This window comes from Calidris pugnax, unplaced genomic scaffold (genome assembly GCF_001431845.1).
Source record: "Calidris pugnax isolate Ruff unplaced genomic scaffold, ASM143184v1 scaffold132, whole genome shotgun sequence".
NCBI lineage: Eukaryota > Metazoa > Chordata > Aves > Charadriiformes > Scolopacidae > Calidris > Calidris pugnax.
This window is the reverse complement of record NW_015090910.1, coordinates 1,434,080-1,455,275: the sequence shown is the minus strand read 5'-3', so window position 1 is coordinate 1,455,275 and position 21,196 is coordinate 1,434,080. Positions and strand designations below refer to the sequence as shown.

Sequence of the window (21,196 nt, the reverse complement as noted above, 5' to 3'; positions counted from 1 at the left end):
TTTTTTCCTAACATCCATCCTGAACCTCCCCTGGTGTAACTTGAGGCCATTTCCTCTTGTCCTGTCACCTGTGACTTGAGAAAAGAGACCGACCCCCACCTCTCTACACCCTCCTTTAAGGTAGGTGTAGAGAGCAGTAAGGTCTCCCCTCAGCCTCCTCTTCTCCAGGCTGAATAACCCCAACACTCATGGCTTCTGTGAACTCTTACAGTAAAATGTGACTAAACATAATACCGATGCTCTCAGATGTGAGGTACTGGGTGTGTATTTACTGCCGCGTTGTGTGATGGGGTAGAAGAGTCCCAGCAGTCGCAGGGATGCTGCTGGAAATATCAAGTTGCTCACAAAGCAGTTGTGTGGGTCTCCCTTAACCAGCTCCACCAAAGCCTCTCTGCCACATGGCACCCTCTGTTCCACAAACCACAGCCCATGCTTATGAAAGAAACTCCCTCCTCCTCCTATTTTTTAAAGCTTTCAGGCTATTTCTGCCACCTGTGCCCATGCTTATGAAAGAAACTCCCTCCTCCCCTCATTTTTTAAGGCTTTCGGGCTATTTCTGCCACCTGGTGGGACTGGCTTGGTGGTCCTCACCACAAGCCTGTTTCTGAACATCACAATCAATGGGAGTTTTCCAGGGCTTTTAATAGCAGCAAAATGCACTGTAAACCAAGGGGATTAAAAGAGGAGTACAAGGCAAATTGTTCAGAGATTAGCACCTCTAAAAATGTCAGGATTTTAAACCTCATCCCCTAGGTCTATCAAGAGGTCGAAGCAGTGCCGAGGTTACACAGAGCTCTCCCCCTTTTCCATCAGAAGAAAAAGCCCTGCTGATCAACTTGAAAAGTTCATAATTGATCCTAAAGATTTCTCCCCTTCCCACCCAGTTCCCTAAAGGCAAGAGGGTTAGAACCAGGCAGAACAGAGAGCAACCAAGTGTGGCTTCACATTGAGCTGCTTTTCCAGGAGCTTTCTGGGGCAGGCGGTGCCAGTAGCTGGTTCAGGTCCCCCTCTCCCCAAAGCCAGGCTGAAGATAAGGAGGTTCCTTGTGTCAGGAGGACTAATTCTATCATTGCAGCTACTGCTGCGTGATCTCCTGCTCTTCAGGTGTCCAGGTGGTCAGTGCAGCTCCAGTCAGACTCTTTGTTCTCCACCTGCTGGACCAGAGACTCCTCACCCCACCATCTGCCACCAAAGGTCTCCGAGGGGGCCAGGTGTCTCCAGCTCTTCTCCTTGTTCCTCAGCCTTGTCAGGAGGCTCCAAGAATCATAGAATTTTAGAATGTGTTGGGTTGGAAGGGACCTTAAAAGTAATCTAATCATAGAATCATAGAATGTGTTGGGTTGGAAGGGACCTTAGAAGTCCAACTCCCCTGCAGTAAGGAGGGACATCTTTAACCAGATCAGAAGATGGATGCTTTGGCACTTCTGGGGATAGGAGATACCCAAGGAGAACTTGATGTTACAGGTGGGCAAGTGTGGAAAAGGGGAATTTTGGTTGAATGGTAAAAACATTCCTAACTTTCAAAACATTCCGATTTTTAGGTATGATCATAGTGTCATTTGAGCATACTATAGGGAAATTTGCAAAACATTTCAGCCACCATGTCTGTAGAAACACCTTCCACTAAAAGGACCAGATTTCTTTCATTTCCATCTGGCAAATGGCTGTCACTGCTCTTTTCCTGTAACATGCCAACCTTTTCCACAACCTTTCTACAGCTTAGTTGCACTTGGTGTTGCGGAGCCAAGACCAACAGTCAGGCTCTCTAGCTTTCTCCATTTACTTCTCCTTGCTGTCTACATTTTGAATATCCCTGTGTACAATTTTGTCTTTTTTAATACTTCTCATACATAATTATTCTTGACAAACCATGTTTTCCTGTTACTTCCTTCCTGTGCAAGGCTGACCTAATAATTAGCCTCCCACTGGATTGTTTGCTCTCATACCACGTTATTATGGATGGATTAGAGATAATGCATGAAAGTGTATGTAAAAAAATATTCCAAAGTAAATACATTAAGAAAGTGCTAGAAATATATTAGACCCGAGGCATATCTCTGCTCTTAAAGAATTTCCCTTTTTTATCTTGATCAAACTTTCACAAAGGTTTGTGCAAAAGCAGATGCAAAAGCAGATGTGGCCTCTAAAAGTTGGTGTGGACAGCAGTGGTTGGGAAAGATTGGTAAAATAGTGGGGGGAAAGAAATTACTTCAGTTTCTTAGATGCAGGTCAGAAGTTATTACTGCTCTCATTGTACCAGGCTGCTGTGAGATGGTCACCCCCCAGGACTGTTCTTCCTCCAGCTCACCCTGTCTCATTAACATTATCACTGGGAGTGCAGCAGAGGGGCTGACGGGCAAGGGTCACCTCCCTGTCCCCTTTCTTTTTCATGGAGACTACAAGTCTGTTTAGCTCTTAATAAAATAACCCTCAGGCCTCAAAGCAACACAGTAAACCAAATCATATATATATATATAAAAGTGGTACTTATAAAACAAGGATACCTATGTGGGACCCTGAAAAATGCCTTTAGGCAGGTCAGTTTTTGGTTCCAACATGCAGATTAAATGAGTATGGGAGTTTTTGGTATGTTTTAACCTATCACAACTTAATCTTTCCACTACAAACTCTTTCTTTTTGACAAAAATCTATTGCTGATTGCCACTGTGGGGCTTTCCTGAGAAGCCATCCCATCATCCTCTCTTTCACTGTGAATATAGCCCTCAAATGATACTACTTCCACTTTTTAACACCTGCAAAGATGTGGGTGCAGCCTCAGCACTCAGCAAGCAAAGATGAGGAGTTGAATTCATTTAAGAGTGTACACTAACGAGTGGGTTTCAGCCCATCCTGATTTTGCTAATCTGCTCTGCGAGTGATCCGGGAGGAGGACCCTGAAGAGGAAGGGACGTGCTTGGTTCACTACATTTAACTACATGCCACGTTCTCTCTGCTTGGTCGCTACCAAATTTGAAATGAATTTTCTCATTAGTGCCTCAGACAAACCAAGTGGATTAAATAGCAAACATCAGGTTTCTCGTGTCACTCAGCATAAATCAAAAGGGCTTCAGCACTGCAGCTCCTGCCCCGCAGCCACCAGCACAGAGGCACTGGTGACTGAAGCCAGCCAGTTTAGCTGCTCTTAAAGATCTGCTTTCAATAGAAGTTCAAACTCAAACTCTCCCTTTTTTATTGCTGCTTTTCTGAAAAATGTAGGATGTGGAACAACTGAAGTTGAAAAGACACAAAAGAGCAGGAGGAGTGTTAGAAAATGCCCACAGAGATGGGACCTGATATCTCAGCTGCAGAAATGCGAGACAGAAAGATTTTTAATCAATTCATTGGAAGAAGTTGGTTCAAAACAGGTCCTAAGCTTCGGCTATTTAGTGGCCTTCACGAGTGGAGCTGGAATAATAATAAGGCAAAAATTGTCAAATTATAAAACGTAAAGATGTATGTAAAAGGTATTTTAATACCACTTTCACTTTTGCATCATTTGAGTTGCTGCCTCTTCACACCTACACAGACACTCAGCAGAGAGAAAAAAATGGCATCTATGAGAATCAGATGGGAAATTGCTCCTTACTGGGATGTACAACATTTTTTTTTTATTTTCTGCTAAAAGAATCACATTGCTAAGAAGCAGAAACATTTTTGCCCTTTAAAGTTTGCCAATCAACCCAGGAAAACAGAGAGACAGAAACCCAGCAGCTAATAAACCAGGAAACATGGTCACTGTGGCTCATGTGCCACCTACTCAAAGCTGGCGCGGAGCTGAGCTCAGGAAATGCACTAAACAATTTAGCTCCTGGCTTTTTGCAAATGTCTGCCACCAGACTGTGGTTTCCTCAAAAGCCTTTCTTCTTTGAACTTGCCTTAAGTAATTTTCTCAGAGCTTTTTTTTGTTTTGTTTTTTTTAAAAAAATGCTGTGGATTGATTTCAAGCAGTTTGGTATGAGCATGAAAATCTCATCTTGAGAAAGTGAGGCTGTTACCGAGGGCTCGTCCTTCACCTAAGGTTGATGCTCTTTCTTTTCTTAGAAACTCAGAGAATAAATTCCTCCCACAAGCAGGACGAACACTTGAAGAGAAAAAGCCTGTGAGATAAACACTGCAGGCAGTCCATCCCAGGCTGAGCACATTTTATAAAACAAGGAAATATTTCCTTGCAGGGGAACACAGATCTTGCCTGAGGCATGTCTCTTCAAAAATATGAAAAATAACGCAAATGGTTTGTGACTTTGCAAGCCCAAGCCTGGCAAAGTCCCTACCACTTTGTGTGCCAGTGTCCTCATGTGTGTTGTGGTTTTCCTTACCCCATCCTTTCGCTGTGACAAACGGTGCCCCATCCTTCCCAAAAGGCATTGCTTGGCTGAGCCAACCAGCCCAAGCCACCATAAATAACATCCCACCAAAAGCTGTCGGGAGGGGAACCCCAAACAGGCACGAGTTATTCCAAACAAACTCCTTTCTAAATTCAGGCACAGGCTCCAGGAACAGCCCGTGGTTCTCCTCCAGCTCCAGACCTGCACAGTAATGTACTTACTAATGATGAGTGGATTGACATTTATATATGGTTTAAACATGTGTCATTAGTGTCATTTAAACACAGAAGATACCAGAGCGTGTCATTGCTGGGCCGACAAGCGCTGGGACACTGGGGGTGCTCTTTGCACCATCTCAGGTACTCACAGAATCTCGGTGGTTGGAAGGGACCTCTGAGATCATCAAGTCCAACCACATAGCAAAAAAAACCCAAAGAAAAACAAAAAAAAAACCAACCACCAAACAAACAAACAAACCACACAACAAACATCACACCACACAACACCCACTTACCAAGCCCCATACCAACAGCACCACATACAACACCCCACCACACCCCAATAATCTCGGGCACTAGAGCATGCCCTGAAGAGCCACATCTACACGTTTCTTAAATACCTCCAGGGATGGTGACTCCACCCCCTCCCTGGGCAGGCTGTTCCAGTGCCTGACCCCTCTCTCAGGAAAGTAATTCTTCCTAATATCTAAGCTAAACCTCCTCTACCCCAACTTCAGGCCATTTCCTCTGCTCCTGTCATTATTCCCTTGGGAGAAGAGGCCAACCCCCACCTCTCTACACCCTCCTTTCAGATAGGTGTAGAGGGCAATGAGGTCTCCCCTCAGCCTCCTCTTCTCCAAACTAAACATGCCCAGTTCCCTCAGTCTGTCTTCATAGGACTTGTTCGCCAGATTCCTACCCAGCTTGGTGGCTCTTCTCTGGACACGCTCCAGCAGCTCAATGTCCTTCCTGTAGCCAGAGGTGAGTGTGTACACAGTGTATACTCACCTCTCCCGCTCCTGTTCCAAGAGGTTGGTGAAGTCGTCGCTCTTGTTCATGTAATCCGTGTGTTTATGTTTCTCATTTTCTAGCTCGTAAACGGTGCGGCGATGGCACTTTTCTGCCAACAGGAGCTGTTCCAGCATGCGCCGGTACGTCTCTCTCTGCTTTTCTTCAAGTCTGTCCAGCTGGATTGTAGGAAAGGAGAATAGACTGTTTCAAAGGTCTCTTTGCTTACTTCATCTGATTTATTAACCAACAATGTTGTGTTTGGTAAATGCGAGTCCCATAATTTCATGTCTTGGGCTTTACATAAAGCAGCAACTAGAAATAGGAGTAACTGTCCCGTAAAAGTAATGATTTCTTTGGACGGCGTGTTTGCAATAAACATGTGTGTGGTTCTCAGACACACAGAGACTTTCACTCAGTTTTAGGGTAACAAATAATGTTGGTGCAGTGCAGAATTTCCCCCATGGCGAGGTGCTGTTCACACTTTCCTCATTTCACACAGGAAAAGCGGTAGTGAACACCAGGGCAGATGCCCTCAGACCCCGAGAGCCTGAATTCACACACATCCATGGGGCCTGGACACCTAGACGTGGAGTGTAAGGTGTAGGATCAAGGCTGAAACTGGAGCTCTGCACCTTCAATGCACCCGTAGTACCGCTGAGCTAAAAATTAGGTTTAATATGCCAATTATTATTCAAACAAACTCTAAGGCCAGGGATGTGCACCTAAACAGTGGCCAGGACACACCAAAGCCACCACAGCTATTTGTGTTGCTCCTTTCACTGTTCCTGGGGGGCAGATGACAAACTCCATCCTCCTCCCCACCGAAGTGGCCCTCGTTCCTGGTGCTTCTCTGCTCTGCCCACCCGCAGCCCCTGCCTCCTGGGAATCACATCTTTCTCTGCCCCAGCTGTAGAGTTGCTGTTTCCTGTAGTGCCTCCATAAACAGAAGGCAATAAGAGAGCAGGAGGACCATGGCAATTTGCCCTCCAGAAGTTGACCATGGTAGTCAAAGTATTTTTTAGTAGTGGTAGGCACTGTGTTTTTTTAGAGGACAAAGGTTGGATTCAGCCTTTGAGAGCAGATCCTTTGCACTTGCAAAATTTTGTCATCATCCTATTTTAGCTCCAACATAACCCCTGTAGACCTACACATGACAAAAGTTTTACACAGAGGTCCCCATCAAATTATCAGCTTCTTTAGACAAAAAGCCAGGATGAGCTCTTTTCATGTTGCTAAACAGTATTTCCTGCATGCTCCACACATGCTATCATTTGCTTTCCTTATTTACTATCATCCCAAAAATTCCAGAAGATGCTTCACTGAGAGTAAACAGTATAAAGTAAAAAGTATAAAAGTATATAATTCTGGTAGACAGAATTCCTGATGAAAAAATTAAATGTTCTACTAGGACAAACTATGAAGATTTGGACAGGCACTACAGTATATTATATTGTACATTGTTCCATGTTCTTTCTCTGTGCCCTGGGCTGTTAGGAAACTATAAACATGAGCAGTGGCTGCTTATTCTGGCATTCACACTGGCCTCAGATATTCCCAGGTCTATTTTACATTCATTTATTTTAAAGCAAGGGATCAAGTCCACAAGTCTCCTTTAGGGGATGAACTGACTGTGCAGTCCTACAGCTTAAGTGACGTAAAATGATTATGGATTTATGATCCCATAAATATGCTCAAAGTCAATCTCTGAAGGTCTTCTTTGCCTCACTACACACATGATACTGCTCCAGTGCACAAAGAAAATCAGAGGGTGCTTACCAGTGCTGCCTGAAGTAGAAGTTGGTGCCTATAATTGAAAGGAATTTAAAAAACAGAAATGTAACACCCAAAGATTTTGGTCTCACTTAATGGCACCGGCCCTAAGGAGCACAAAACTTCTTTACTGTTTGTGTTCAAACCCAGTGATTTTGCTTACAATTTGTCCTGTGGTTGAGTGAACAGGAATATTCAATTCTTCTTCATTTCTTGTCATTTGTACCAGCGCTATATTATCCCCTTGTGTGTTTTGCACACATGCCAAGGATGTGGAGTCTCACTTCTGGTTAGGATTCCCCCTGCACAGACGTAATGAAGTAAACTGAGCAGTTATTACCTCTGATATTGGTTTCTCGTAGACGTCTTCCCCTATAGACTTTTCCTGGGCAAGGATGGCGTCCCTGTGTAGCACTCGGAGCACGTTCTCTGGAGCTGCCGACCCATAATGAGCTTCTAAAACTTCAGGTTTGGTTTTCTCTGTCTTCAGCATGTGGATCACATCCTCCCTGGCCTGTAACAGAGCAGATCAGTACCATCAGCCAAGCTACTAACCAACAGGGGAAAACAATTAGGACAGGGGCATTTCATATGTACAGATTGCATACACAAAAATAAAATAAATGAGAAGAATGCCAGGCTGCCAATGTAAATATAAAACAACTTTGGGAGACAATGAGAGTAAACATGATCTGTGCTATCCAATGTCATCTTTGTGGGCATTAATTAATCTATTCCTGCCTGTCACTACATCATTTGGATGCTATGAATTTTTATGTGGGTTGCATCTGTAGCCAGGGAACATCATTACTCTTCATACCCTTCATCTTCTTCACTGCCCATGCTGCTCCCTGGCCGGGGTAGGAACGTGAGTGGGACAAGCACCATGAATGTTCTGAATTGATATTTCTCAGATCACCTCCAATCAAGTATTTCCTTGTCGTTCCCTGTCTGACTTTGTGACTAAATGTTCTCTTCAAGTCACTCTTAAAGTTTTCTAACTTTTGGTTGTTTAAACAAAACCCTGGAAGTGTTGCAGACCCCAGCTAACCGGCGAAACTGGCAGCACTGGCTGGCTGGTGGGACCACCGGGCTAGGAGGAAGGGGCATTTTAGGGCCATGCTGCAGACAAAGGCTTAATCCCAAACTCTGTTCCTGATGACACTTGCCAATATCTGTTAAACCATCTGTAAAACAGGGGCAGGGCACCCACTTGTCCTTCAGGACGGGTTTATAAGGCCGTGATCCACGGAAGGGGCTGTAAAAGGTACAAGTTTTCAGTGGGAATGAGGGAGCTCCCAGATTTTCCCATCTCTCCCACAAGCCCAAAGGGATGGAGGGCAGAAGGGTACAGGCACCAATTCTTCTCTCACCTGCTTTTCTGACACTCAACCCGTGTGAGCTTGGGAAGCAAAATAAGGGCTAAGGAAAGGTTCAGACAGTTGAGGAAAAAGCCCTTACAAATATTGCCCCTATGGAAGCAATGACTGTTAAGGATTTATGGATTGACCAATGCTTCATGCTTTTCCACAACCTTCCTAATGGCATAGTGGCATAATGGCATTCTGTATTATCCCTGTAGCAAATCTCAAATCTTTACCCAAGGCCACAGAGGCACCGCAGCTCTACAAACCCACCTGCTTTTAAAATGAGCAAGGAAATAATTTCAGAAGATGACAAAAACCCTTTAATCCTTTTTTTTTTTAAATAAAATAGAGTAACTTGAAAATAAAACAGAAAATGAACTTCAAGCAAAGATTATGCCACCCAATTGAGAACTAGTCCATTTATAAACAGCTACTTGAAGTTGAACGCTGCTCTTCCCAGCGAGTGCCCCAGCCCCTGCCCCGTTGTCCACAGCCGTGCATACTTTCCTTCCAGCCTCATTAGTGTTTAATCATGGAGCAACTCTAGCAAGAGGGAATCAGGGTCCCTGAAACAGCTTCTAACTTGCCAGCTAAGAAAGGTTCTGGAAGCTGTTGGTTTGGGTCCCCCGAGAACCAGAGGGAGCAGAGCCAGGGGACCGAGTGACGCCGAATGGAGGAACCAGCACCCCGAGCAGGGAAGAAGGTCCCCAAGCTCAGTTCAGAGCTTTGAAGAAGACCCTTGTTCACGGTTTTGTCTTTAGAAGGAAGCAGTGACATGCTTAGCTCCAGGGATCAGACCCAAAATCCCCTTGCTGCAGCCCAAGGGGACAGTACCCAAGGTGGCACCATCCCCGGGGCACAGGCAGGTCCTCGCTCGTGTCCCCCCTCCTTGGGCACCCCAGGCTCTGCAGGAGCTCGGGATCTGGGTCACGTTAGCATGGTGAGGTGTCTTCTGCCTTTTCTGGGCTCGGCCACCGCTCCTCTCGTTATCTTTTCAAGGGTACCGGCTAATTCACTGAGTGCTCTGTTTCCATGGACTTATGATAACAGTTTGTGAAAAGCAAACCAACAAACAGTCACTCGGGTTGCTAGGAAGCGTTGGGCCAAAAAAGGGGCCTCGTGCTAATAATAAACTGAAGAGAAATTTGCTTTTTATTTGGTCAGCAATAATCCCCAGCACAGGAAGACTCTGAAGTACAGTGAGCCCAGGTCGGAGAGGGGCCCAGGCCACATCCTGACCTCCCGTCAGACTCAGGATTTGCAAACTCCAGTTAGTCTCTCTGAAAATCCTTAGGATAAACGTAGAGGGAAGGAGCTGAAACAGCAAGCTGGTGTGACTCCTCCTTTCATGTTTCCTCCAGATGCCCGAAACAACAACCAGAAGCGAGCTCACATGGAGATGTTTTCTTCCAACGTATACTGCACAACTATTGAGATATCAAACTTCAGGTAGCAAGTCAGAATAATCCTGTGGAGGAACACTTGGGCCTCTTCGATTCCTGTGCCTCGGAAGAGGTACAAGAGGCTCAAAGTGGGGGGTCCTTGCTAAGAAGAGGGACCCATACTGGGAAGCTGTTTCTGCTGACGGACATCTACTGTAGGTGCCTCCCTCGTCTCGAAGCACAATGCTGTTTAGCATAAATCATAAGCTGGGAGACAAACACAAGGAAGAGATTTCAAAGTGGAAGTAAACTTGTCTATAAATCTCAGAGGGAAGTTGTTAGCTGTTTTGGTAGAATAGACATAGTGTTTGGCACAGGAAAGCCATCTTTCAAGCCCCTCTTTTTGTTGTTTTGTTTTGTTGGTGCTCTGATGTGAGAGAATATTCAGGCATGAGAAGACCACATATTGCAACAGCTTGTAACACAATGAAAGTCATTTGCGTAAGTCCAGAAGACTGCAATTAGTCAGAGAAGTTCTTTAAAGTCAAGACACAGAATTTGGAAAACACATACATTTACTTTTATTGTTTTGTCATTACTTAGATGGCCCTACAGAAAAATCCAAGCTAACTTTTTGTCTATACTGTTCATACTGTGGATTCTTGAAAATTAAAGGACTTTTCTGTTAATAAAATGCTCCTAAGTACCTGAATCTCTAAAAGTAGAAGCAATGAAGAAGTCATGTTTACTTCTTAGAAATACTCTCAAGGCAAGAAACACAGAAGGCCAGATAGTTGAGTGGTGTTTTTCCACACTGGTTTTCTCCGGGAGCAAAGCACAAACTCCCTGTCCATCAAACTCCTAGAATCATAGAACAGCCCACGTTGGAAGGGACCTCAAAGGATCATCTGGTCCAGCTTTTTGTGGGAAAGGAAGTCTCAATGAGATCATCCAGCACCCGGTCCTTGAAAACTTCCAGTGATGGGGATCTACCACATCCATGGGGAGGCTGTTCCAGTGATTGATCGTTCCCACTGTAAAAAATTGCTTTCTTATATCAGGATGAAACCTCTCCTAGTGCAACATGTACCCCATTGCCCCTTGTCTTCTCCATGTGGCTCCTTGTGAAGCGAGAGCCTCTGTCTTCTTTGTAGCCACCCTTTAAGTACTGGAATACTGTGATGATGTCCTCCCCAGCCTTCTCTTCTCCAGGGACAAAAGACTTAATTCCTTCATCTTTCCTCATAGGGCTGGTTCTCTGTCCCTTTGATCACCTTCATGGCCTTCCTTTGGACCTTCTCCAACCTGTCTGCATCTTTGTAGAATTGTGGAGAGTAGAACTGGACACCGTACTCGGTTAACTCCTCCAGGTGTCCCTGCTGATAGAAGAACTGCGAGGTTGAATTGTACCTGAGCCTCGTTTTATGCTTACTGGAGGTGCCAAATTCTAAAGGCTGATGTCCTCAGACCTTGAGTATGTCCATGGAGGGCCTGAAGTGCCATGGGTCACTGCTGTCCTGCACAGCTTTGTCTTTGCTTCCTCTCTACTGCCTAGTGAATAGTGGACTTAAGACATGGACTCTACCACACATTCCATGCATTTCTACCTGGGAAATACAAATTCCCCAAGCCCCTCAGTCGTCCATGCCACCCAGCTGGAAGGCTGACATGAGGCCACTCTTCGTGGGGTTACCCTGAAATACTCACCTTTTGGCAGAATAAAAAAAAAGGAAGGCTTTCTTTCACTCACTGGCTTGAGCAGAGCAGGGGTCTGAGTCCCACTCAGCTTTACTGTGTGCCTAGTAAAATATTTAAATGATATAGAAAGGATGTAAAGAGGTCCCTGCATAAAACTGAAACCATTTAGGAAACAATAGCATGATTCTGCTGCTTGTAAAAGGGGACCGGCAGCCTAGCAACCGAATTCTTGGTCAATGGAAATACTGTTACACAAGCCCGGCGTTCGAACGTGCTTCCTCCTCGTGCCCTGCCCTGCCAATTTACTACAGCCCTCGCTCCCCATTCCCACAGTCTTTGGCCTCTCCCGTGGGACTGCTCACAAAACGCAGCACCCACCAAACGGGGAATTTTTGCCGCAGCCCCTTTGTCACCTGGGAAATGGGACCGAGCTGCTCAAACTCATTTCATGTAAGGCATCTAGTAAATCGGAAAAAAAAAATTCAATAGTATTCAAGACGGGCTGAATGGAGTCAAAGTAATCACTGTCAGATGAGAGTGAAATCCAATTCAAGATGTTTCGCCAGTGCCTCTCCTAAACTCTTGTATTTTCTTTGTAAGTCGCCTTCCTGCAAATTCACAACGTGCCTCTCTTTAAATCAGATACCAGTAACTATTTCTTTCATAGCTCCATGTCTGGAGTCACCCAAAATACATCTAACTCCTTCAGAGCAATCTAAATACTTCAATGACATGATGACAATCCTCTCAGTTAATTGAAAGAAGTTTTGAAAATTCGGGAGCAGGAGTGGTATTTACAGGAATGCACTTACGTTATATTTGGAAGATCTGATATTTCCAGCTTTTGACTATTTATTTCCAGCTTTTATTTCCTAGTTATCGCGACACTGTTATGCCTGCTCAAGTGAAAGGACCAAGTAATAGAGGTTTAATGTTTATGAAGGCATATTTTTCTTCCCAGTGATTAATGGCAAGAAATAACTATCAAACCACAGGCAGGAACCTTTACTTCTGCTTGTGGTGTTGTTATTTGCCTTTCACACAGTTCAGGTTATTTATAGAGCAGCAGCTGCTCTGTACTGCACCAGAAACTAGATAAGGTCACAGGTTCTCCATGTAACGTTGGGATCTTACCAGCAGCCCATTTCCTCCATTCCAGTAGCCTTTACAAATGTTTCACCTCGAGCAAACAAACATCTCACTCAAGGCGCCCTTTGGAGGGAGATCAGGAGGATGTTCTCACACCGCTGTCTGCAGCATCCAGGACAAGCTCATGCTGTGTGGGTGCCAGGGCAGGAGTAGTCCTGTCTCTGAGAATTCCCATTAGAGGCCCCAGAGAGTGAATACCACCTGCCCATTTAGTTAATTAATGAAGAAAGCACCTTCAAGCAGGTGTAGTTGAAAAACTATCTGCAAAACTTTCTTAATACTCACCCACCTTTAAACTCAGTAACTTCCCTCCTTTTCTCACCTTAGGGGGAGATTCAAATAGTTCAAAGTGCCCTTTCTTCATTTTGTGTCATGATACTATGATTATGAATAGAGAAAGTAATAAATTTTACCCCGCTTACTGGAATGACTCTTCATTTCAAGCTATCCCTTCATATTGCTACAAGGACGTACTTCGAAGCTGGGAAATTAGGTGTTCTACATATCACATCACAAAAAAATCCTTTCTGCTAAATATTATGAAATATTTTTCTTTCCTATACCAGATATCTGAAGCAGCCTTGTTTATATCACTCCCTCAGTGATGCTAGCCATGCAAAATGCTGGCTAATTGTACCCATACGTAGTTTTTCTTCCAAGAAAGACTCTGTGTACAGCAAAGTCTTTTTCTTACCTTTCATTTTAGCTTAATTTCCCAACACTTGGAACTGTGGACTTCATGTGCACTAATCTGTTTGAACATTTCTGGACTTGGGTCTATGTACATGATTTACTTTGGAGGTAAAGTGATGACTTCAGTGATGAAAAGTGACAATCAGTGGTTTTGTACAAAAGCTTAGTGAAATATATCCAGAAATGGAAGCAATCCCTCATGCCTGGGGATGTGAAACAGAACGGTCCTGTCTTCTCCACATGGTGCACAACTCTCTGGCCTTGTACGAAGCCTTTGCAGCTACACAGTGTATTTCATTTTGTTGTGCTTTATCTTACCGTGATAACACAGAAAGTCCTCCTAAAATCAATCCTGGAGGAAAGGCACATGACAGACCAGCTCATCCACTGCACAAACGCTCTGAAGTGGCTCCAGGAGAATTACATCAGAGATTAATTTGGCCTCTTCTGTTTAAAAAAAGTCCACGCTAAAGATTGCAGAGCTGAGGAGAAGCAGCGCTGCGCAATGTATTACTTGTTACAGCGAGCTTCGAAGCAGATCAAATGAGCTCTAGAAGACATCTGTCTGTTATTTCCTGCCCACACAGCTTTGTTCTGCTTTATTGCCAGAGAGCTCCATGGATGATGTCACTTTTTTTCTGAAGAAAACAGGCCACCAGAGCCTTTCACTGACATAATTAATTATCTGTAGTCTGGGCCACAGCCAGAAAATTCCCATGGCAAGGCCCCGAGAAGTATTAACTCCACACTGCTTGATGTTTGCAGAATTATTAGGGTCTGGGACACCCTGTCTTGTCTTTTCACACGGAAAGAGTGCTTTGCTTGGTATTATCGAACTGCAGGGCAGTTAGTGCAGAATAAGGAATTAGAGTGTCATGATCCAGTCACCACAAAGGGACCAAGGCGAGGGGTCATTCTCTGTTACACACACAGATCTGTGTGTCGGGGTGTGCTCCACATGCTGCAGCAATGCATCGTGATGGCCAAACCCACTGCCTTGAGTTTGCTGTAGCCAGGCACAGAGTTGACGTCTCAGCCAACGTTAATCATATAATAACATGTTGCACATGACCTGAAGCCCAGCAGCCAGCAGGGACCACGGATGGATCCAATCAGCCAGCAGGGAGAGGAAGGGACATCTCTTAAAACACCTTTTTGGACACCTGAGCAGGAAGAATCATTAACAACAAGGCAGGAATGACCGTATTCACAGTTCAGGGCTGGTAGGTGGCTGCAGGATGCGATGCGCATCCTAATGACAGAGGTAATTAGCAAAGCAAGTCTATGTCTGTCCTCTGAGCAGCACCAGGCTCCACAAGAAGAGAGCTCCCTGGTTCAGGTACTCCAAATCAGACACAAAAACCCAAACGACTAAGTCCCCATTCTGGTTTATTCATGCTGAGGAAAGGAGCTGCAGCCTCCCACAGCATGGGGGAATGGCCAGTCACGAGCTACTGTAGCACGATAGGAAGTTGTTAAAATTGCAGCACATTCCCCACACATTAAGGTGGTTTTATACTGCTGGAGTCATGTAGTAAGTTGCCGTGCTCCTTTTCTAACCACAACTTATTTTGTGATCAGTTAGTACCTCTTTAAGAAGCAAAAAAAGAGATGAGTAATGAAAGAGGAACAACAGAAATAGCATCTCTTTTCCTTTTTCTTGTGTTGTCATCTTAGAATCATAGAATCATAGAATTGTCTAGGTTGGAAGGGACCTTAAAGATCATCTAGTCCAACCATCAACCTAACTCTGACAAAAAAAATAAATAAGAAATAAGCTCCTTAATCTTACGTTAACCAGTCTGGACCAAGACTCAAGAGATCCATGTTCTGTTCACGGACCTCTTTCTTGTACTTCACACATAAAATGAATCTCATCATGCTCCAATTTCCATTCCATAAAGGAAATAATACTTCCCGGGAATGCTGTGAGACTTAATCCATAAGTATATATAAGACCTAGGTACTAACACTGTGAATATTACAAAAAATATGGCACTCTGACATCAATACAGTTGTTCTATTAATTTTTGCACATTCATTATATTATTCTATTTTCTCCACGTCTATGTATCCAATTCGTTTATCATCCAATTTGGTGAAATCATGAAATCAGCTCAGGTTGTCTAAATTGCTCTTTGAAAGTGCTTCACTGTCTGTAGAAGGAAGGGAAGCACCTGAAGTTGGGTGCTCTGACCCCAGCTTCCCAGAGGTGCTTGAAGCTGCACGTTAAGTACGTCCTCTCCAGGAGGAACAAACCTGCCCAGGGACTGCTTTCCACAGGGATCTTGCCACCTTCTGAGAGGCACAAGCACACAGGGAGAGGGATGGAACAAGAGACACGCTGGTGTCAGTGGCCATCAGGATGATGAAGTTCAGAGGACATCCTTCTGCCTCCTCTGAGGAGCGTTACTCCACATGGGATAGCGAGAGCCGGGAGCGTGTATACATATGTAATAAACTGTATACACAACTTGCTCTTGTCCAAGCATTTTGTTGGGGTCAACAAGCTGTTTTTCAGCCCTCTGTGCTACAGGGATGTGCTTTCAATTTCCTGATGACTGATGAATGGGCAGGAGCAATAGGGCTGCATCACAGCGAGTGCTCACCAGCGTGGCCAATTATTGGCACAGAGTTGTCAGAGGAAACGAGGGAAGTGGCATTAACTCTGAGAGTGCAGTAACTTAGAGAGGGTGGACAATCAGGGGCACAGAGTGAGAGCTCCTGGCCATGCCCACACACCCTCACAGCCTCCCACTGTCTCTGAAAGACCCCTGATGCTCCCAATGTCTATCCTTCCCCTTGGTCTCCCCAAGCCCCGCTTGGACATCCCCTCCTCTCTCCACATCCCCTCCTCTCTCCATCCTCCCATGGCATTCTCAGGAATGACTCTGTAGACCTTTAAAATGCCATTTTGCCTGAAATGCTGACACTGCCTGAGCCAACACTGGGGAAATGGGTTTTCATTATGAAGGTGATGATGAGGGGCCTGGAGCATCTCTCTTACAATAAAAGGCTGAGGGACTTGGGTCTTCTTAGGCTGGAGAAGAGAAGGCTGAGGTGGGATCTGACCAGGAGGATGGGGCCACTCTTTTTTCAGTGGTGCCCAGTGACAGGACAAGAGAGAACAGGCACAAACTGGAACATAAGGAGTTCCATCTAAACATGAGGAGGAACTTTCCTGTGAGGGTGGCAGAGCCCTGGCAGAGGCTGCCCAGAGAGGTGGTGGAGTCTCCTTCTCTGGAGATATTTCAAACCCGCCTGGACACGTTCCTGTGGGACCTGCTCTGGGTGACCCTGCTGTGGCAGGGGGTTGGACTGGATGATCTCCAGAGGTCCCTTCCAACCCCATATCAGTCTGGGATTTGGTGATTCTGTGAAGATGGCCACATCAATACTCCTGTTTCTGACTTGTTCAAACTTGAAGGTGATAAATGCCTGGAAGTTACCGTGCAACTCTACTCGGGTCAGTCAGTTGTACTTGTTTTGCTGGCATGGAAGAATTGATGCTGATTTTTATGCAAAGAAAAACAATAATTTGCAGGATAAGAAAGACTTAATGGAAGAATTGATGCTGATTTTTATGCAAATAAAAACAATCATTTGCAGGATAAGACAGACTTCAGCTGCAAAATCCAAGAGGATCCTGTCTTAGGAAAGGACTTCCCAGTGTCTCAGCAGTGCATCGCTTTGGGTGCTGCATGTGCACTGCCCTCAGAAATAAGTCACTGAGCTCATTTTATCTCAGATATCACAAAGAATTCTGCACTGGAGCCAGCAATTTTGTAAAGATGTGGCAAGACACAGGATGTTCAGCATCCTGTGAAATGTGTTTTCTATGTGAAAATGTTACATTTCTCTCATTTTAGTCAACCAATAGGTGGAGCCTTTAACCCTAGAAACAAGACACTTTCTCAGACAGCCCCGTTCTCACAATTATTATATAAAGACTTATATTTGCTTTTGTTAAAGCTCATTTTTGGATGGAAAATAATCTGTTTCGCTCTCAAGAGCTTATCTGATCCTCAGCTGGAGAACAGGAGACGCAAACTTAATAAATACACAATTGGGGCAGCAAAGTTAATAAAAACAGACTCAGCTACAACTGCAATGTTAAATTAACAGCTGGTGACTCAGAGCACTGGACAGCGTTATGACACATAAGACATATGCTCATTGCAAGCTCTCCCAAGAATCCCAGATATTTTAAAGCCAGAGAGTCCAGGCATCTCGCATTTATCGCAAAGGGGTTGGCCGTGTCCTCTCCCACAGAGTGAGCCTTCTCTCCAGAAAATGAGAAAAGATACACAGTTTTTCACTGCTGTTGCACTGGGTGTACAATTTCTATTAAGTAAATTTAAAAAGACAACAGGGATCAAATGACATCAGTTGATTAAAATTATTTTCAAAAGATTGCAAAGGAGGATCAGTTAGAGACACTGATCCCAATGGGAACAAGACCAAAGCTTGAAAGTTGATCAGGGACTGTCCTTACTGTTCCAAGATATTTTTTTTAAAAACCAAGCTGCTCATACTCCTCCCTCCACTCTCGAGGAGATGTTCACTGGATCAGAGACACCTGCCAATTATTCCTGTCTCTTCTGACTCTCCACGTCTAAATAACAGAATATATGTAGCTGTGTTAAGTGCAGCTCAGGACTTAACAGAGAAAGATGCTAAAATGTATTTATGAGAGGTTTCAGCCTACAGCTGTCCAGTGACAGTGAAGTTTTAGCGAGGAGAATTGCTTTGAAAAACGTATAATTCTAAAGCAATTCTATTCCCAGAGAGATGGCTATCATCACTAGGGTTGATAGTACCTCTGCCCTTCATTTCAGAGAGAGCAGGAAATTGCTTGAATTTAACTATATTTCAGTGTACTGTTTTATCTTCTTTTTTTTCTTCTCTCAGCAGGGTTCTATTTTAGAATTCATTATTCTGAGACTTGCTAGACAAGCCCTGCTCACCTCCCATGGTATCTCCTGCACTTTGCACAGCAATGATTGCAAGCTACAGAAAAAAAACCCCACCATATTATTCTGGGCAAAATTCATCTCTGGTTATAAATTATTCAATGAAAACAGAAAAGAACATTTGTGCTCTGAAGTCTATCTTAACATTTTTTTTTTGGTCTTGCAAAAGCCTACTTCACCAGGAAAACACAAACAAACAAACAAGGGGTCAGTCGGAGGAGAGAGAATTTTTTAGCTCATTGTAATGATATTCTTATGCCAGGCATTTTTAGGGGTTTTTGAGGCTCTCCGTTTGCTCCAGTGTGGATAACACCTTTCTCTTCATTGTCTTGCCCTTTCCAAGTCTCTGCCTTGGCCCCATTTATCACTGTCTTTTCCCCCCTTTCCTTATAGGCTTTTTCTTCTATTGCCCAACCTCTTCCCTCTCATTCCTTTCTCCTTAAGTCACCTCTCCCTCCTCACATTAACCCTCTTTTCTCTTTTCCCCTGTAGCTCTGCACATGCCAAGGTTATTCTCTTGGGGAATTTGAATTTCATCTGTATGATATGCTCAGAAAATCCTAAACTTTTTCCATTCAATTAACAAGACTTCACAGTTACAAACATGCATGTAAAGCTACTACACATGCACTTTTCCCTGGCTTTACCTGTTCTCCACACTCTGGCTCCTCTTCAGCTTCTCAAACGATGAGATTTTGCTAATGACCATTTGAAAACCCCTGCTCTTCACTCTGTTCTGTACTCCTTCTTTAGGTGCCAAAGCATCTTGTCACAACTTTCTCCTCTGATTTTAATATTACCCAAAAGAAACACATCTGGTTTCCACCCACCCATCTATCCCACAGTCCTTTCTTGAGCTTTCAGACAGCTAGATATTTAGTGATATTGGTGCAAGGGTATCAAGAAAGTCACTGAAGAAAAGATATTGGAGTTTGTGCTGTGTTTTTTAGCTAAGCAATACCTAGGTAGCTATCACGGTGCTGTTTTGACATCTCAGGAAAGTCAGGTTTGAAACAAAAGCTGTTGAAGGCATTCCATGGAGTGTAATGGCACAGAAAATACAGGCAGGAACACAGCAAAACACCTGCTATAACAAAGGCCTCCATTGGATTGCTATGAAATACAGGAAACTGCCTCCCAGGCTTAAATTGTCATCAGGTAATAGGCACAGAACCTGGCTAAGAAATTATTTTTCCTGCAAAACCCAATCATTTGGAGTGGGATGCTGTCTTTGTAAATGAACTTCTATTATTGTGGGGTGTTTTTTTCCAAAAATGCGGTATAAGAGTGAATGGTAAACATGTATGAATACTGCCCCTCATTTCCTTTCAGGCTCCTCATCAGGAAATGTTGAATGTAAATGAACTTCTATTATTGTGGGGTGTTTTTTTCCAAAAATGCGGTATAAGAGTGAATGGTAAACATGTATGAATACTGCCCCTCATTTCCTTTCAGGCTCCTAATCAGGAAATGATTCAGTGTTGGAGACTCATGGCTGCTGCTCAGCAAGTGTACAGGGAATATATTCCTGCCAGGACAAGCACATAGGATGTCGGCCTGTGAACCACAGACAGGATTATATTGTCATTGTAAGCATACACACTGCCTGTGTTGGTCTGTAATTAATAACATTCATATGTTAGTTTGACTGAAATCACTGTAACTGCCAGGGAACAGAATAATGTGCCTTCATGGTCCAATTTATTCTCCTGGTGTTTGAAGTTTTCAAATCAGTTTTGCAGTATTTAAAAATGATATTTTTTTTTCAGATATAGGAAGAAATCCTTCATGGATTTTTTTGTTCCTGTGGGAACAGAATAATGTGCCTTCATGGTCCAATTTATTCTCCTGGTGTTTGAAGTTTTCAAATCAGTTTTGCAGTATTTAAAAATGATGGGGTTTTTTCAGGTATAGGAAGAAATCCTTCATGGATGTTTTTTTTTTTGTCCCTGTATATTCAATATGTGTTTAAAGACCACGCGATCGCTGCTTTTTTATATGAGCAGTGAGACCTCACAAGAGAACAGACACTCCACTAAGCTACAAGGCCTTTAAAATCAATTCCTGTCACCAGTTCATTTCTTTCCCACTGGCCTTCAGAGAGGTTGCACTTAAGAGCTCTCCTGCTATGGATATTGGGATACATTTGCAGCTTCTGTATACTTTTCCTCCCCTTTTCTTACAAAATAAGGCCTGGGCTATGGTGACCTCAGCTGTTTCTGACACCCTTCCTCTCTATACTCAGTAAGTGGTCAGGTCTCAGCCGGGGAATCTGACAGACAAAGCTGAGTCCAACTTGGCCCTAGAAGCTACAGCAGAGCTATAGCACAGTACACCTACCTGGGGGTGTTATAATTTTACAAAAAGGAAAAGAAAGACATCAACATCACTGCTAGGGCATGTCTCCACACTTTACTGGCACGTTCATCTTCTCATCTTCAAATGAAGATCTGGGAGGTCAGGTCCCACAGTTGGGACTCAGTGGTGTGGGTCTGTGCTTGCTGTGTTGCAAGGTTATGTGGTGAGTGAACTAAACCCATGAAGCACACGTATACATTACCAGTTTACCCAGCTAGCCCCATGGTGTCACAAACAGACTACCTCCCATGGCTGAGCTGGCTGTTTGGGGTTCACAGGACAGTGTGACCCTGCTCTGTGTTGGAAAGCTCAGATGTAAGACCCGTCCTGCTCGTGGCTGCTAAATTAACAATCATGGTATGTTATCCCATTTTTTTCTTGAAAAAATACTGGATGTCCCTAAAGGTACAGCCTGCTGTCCTTCTCAAAACAAAATCTTCTCCCATATGCCTATATAATGTTTGCTTTGCC

General features: G+C 44.0%; 1 protein-coding gene across 2 annotated transcripts in view; it reads right to left on the bottom strand.

The window, feature by feature from the left end:
* FILIP1 (filamin A interacting protein 1) overlaps positions 1 to 21,196 on the bottom strand; it is a 118,507-nt gene that overhangs the window by 55,574 nt on the left and 41,737 nt on the right. For both annotated transcript variants that reach the window (XM_014949326.1, XM_014949327.1), the window contains exons 3-4: positions 7,446 to 7,619; positions 5,333 to 5,511 (exon numbers count right to left, since the gene is read on the bottom strand). In XM_014949326.1, the coding sequence (XP_014804812.1) occupies positions 5,333 to 5,511; positions 7,446 to 7,619 (353 nt within the window). The remainder of the gene's footprint in view (positions 1 to 5,332; positions 5,512 to 7,445; positions 7,620 to 21,196) is intronic.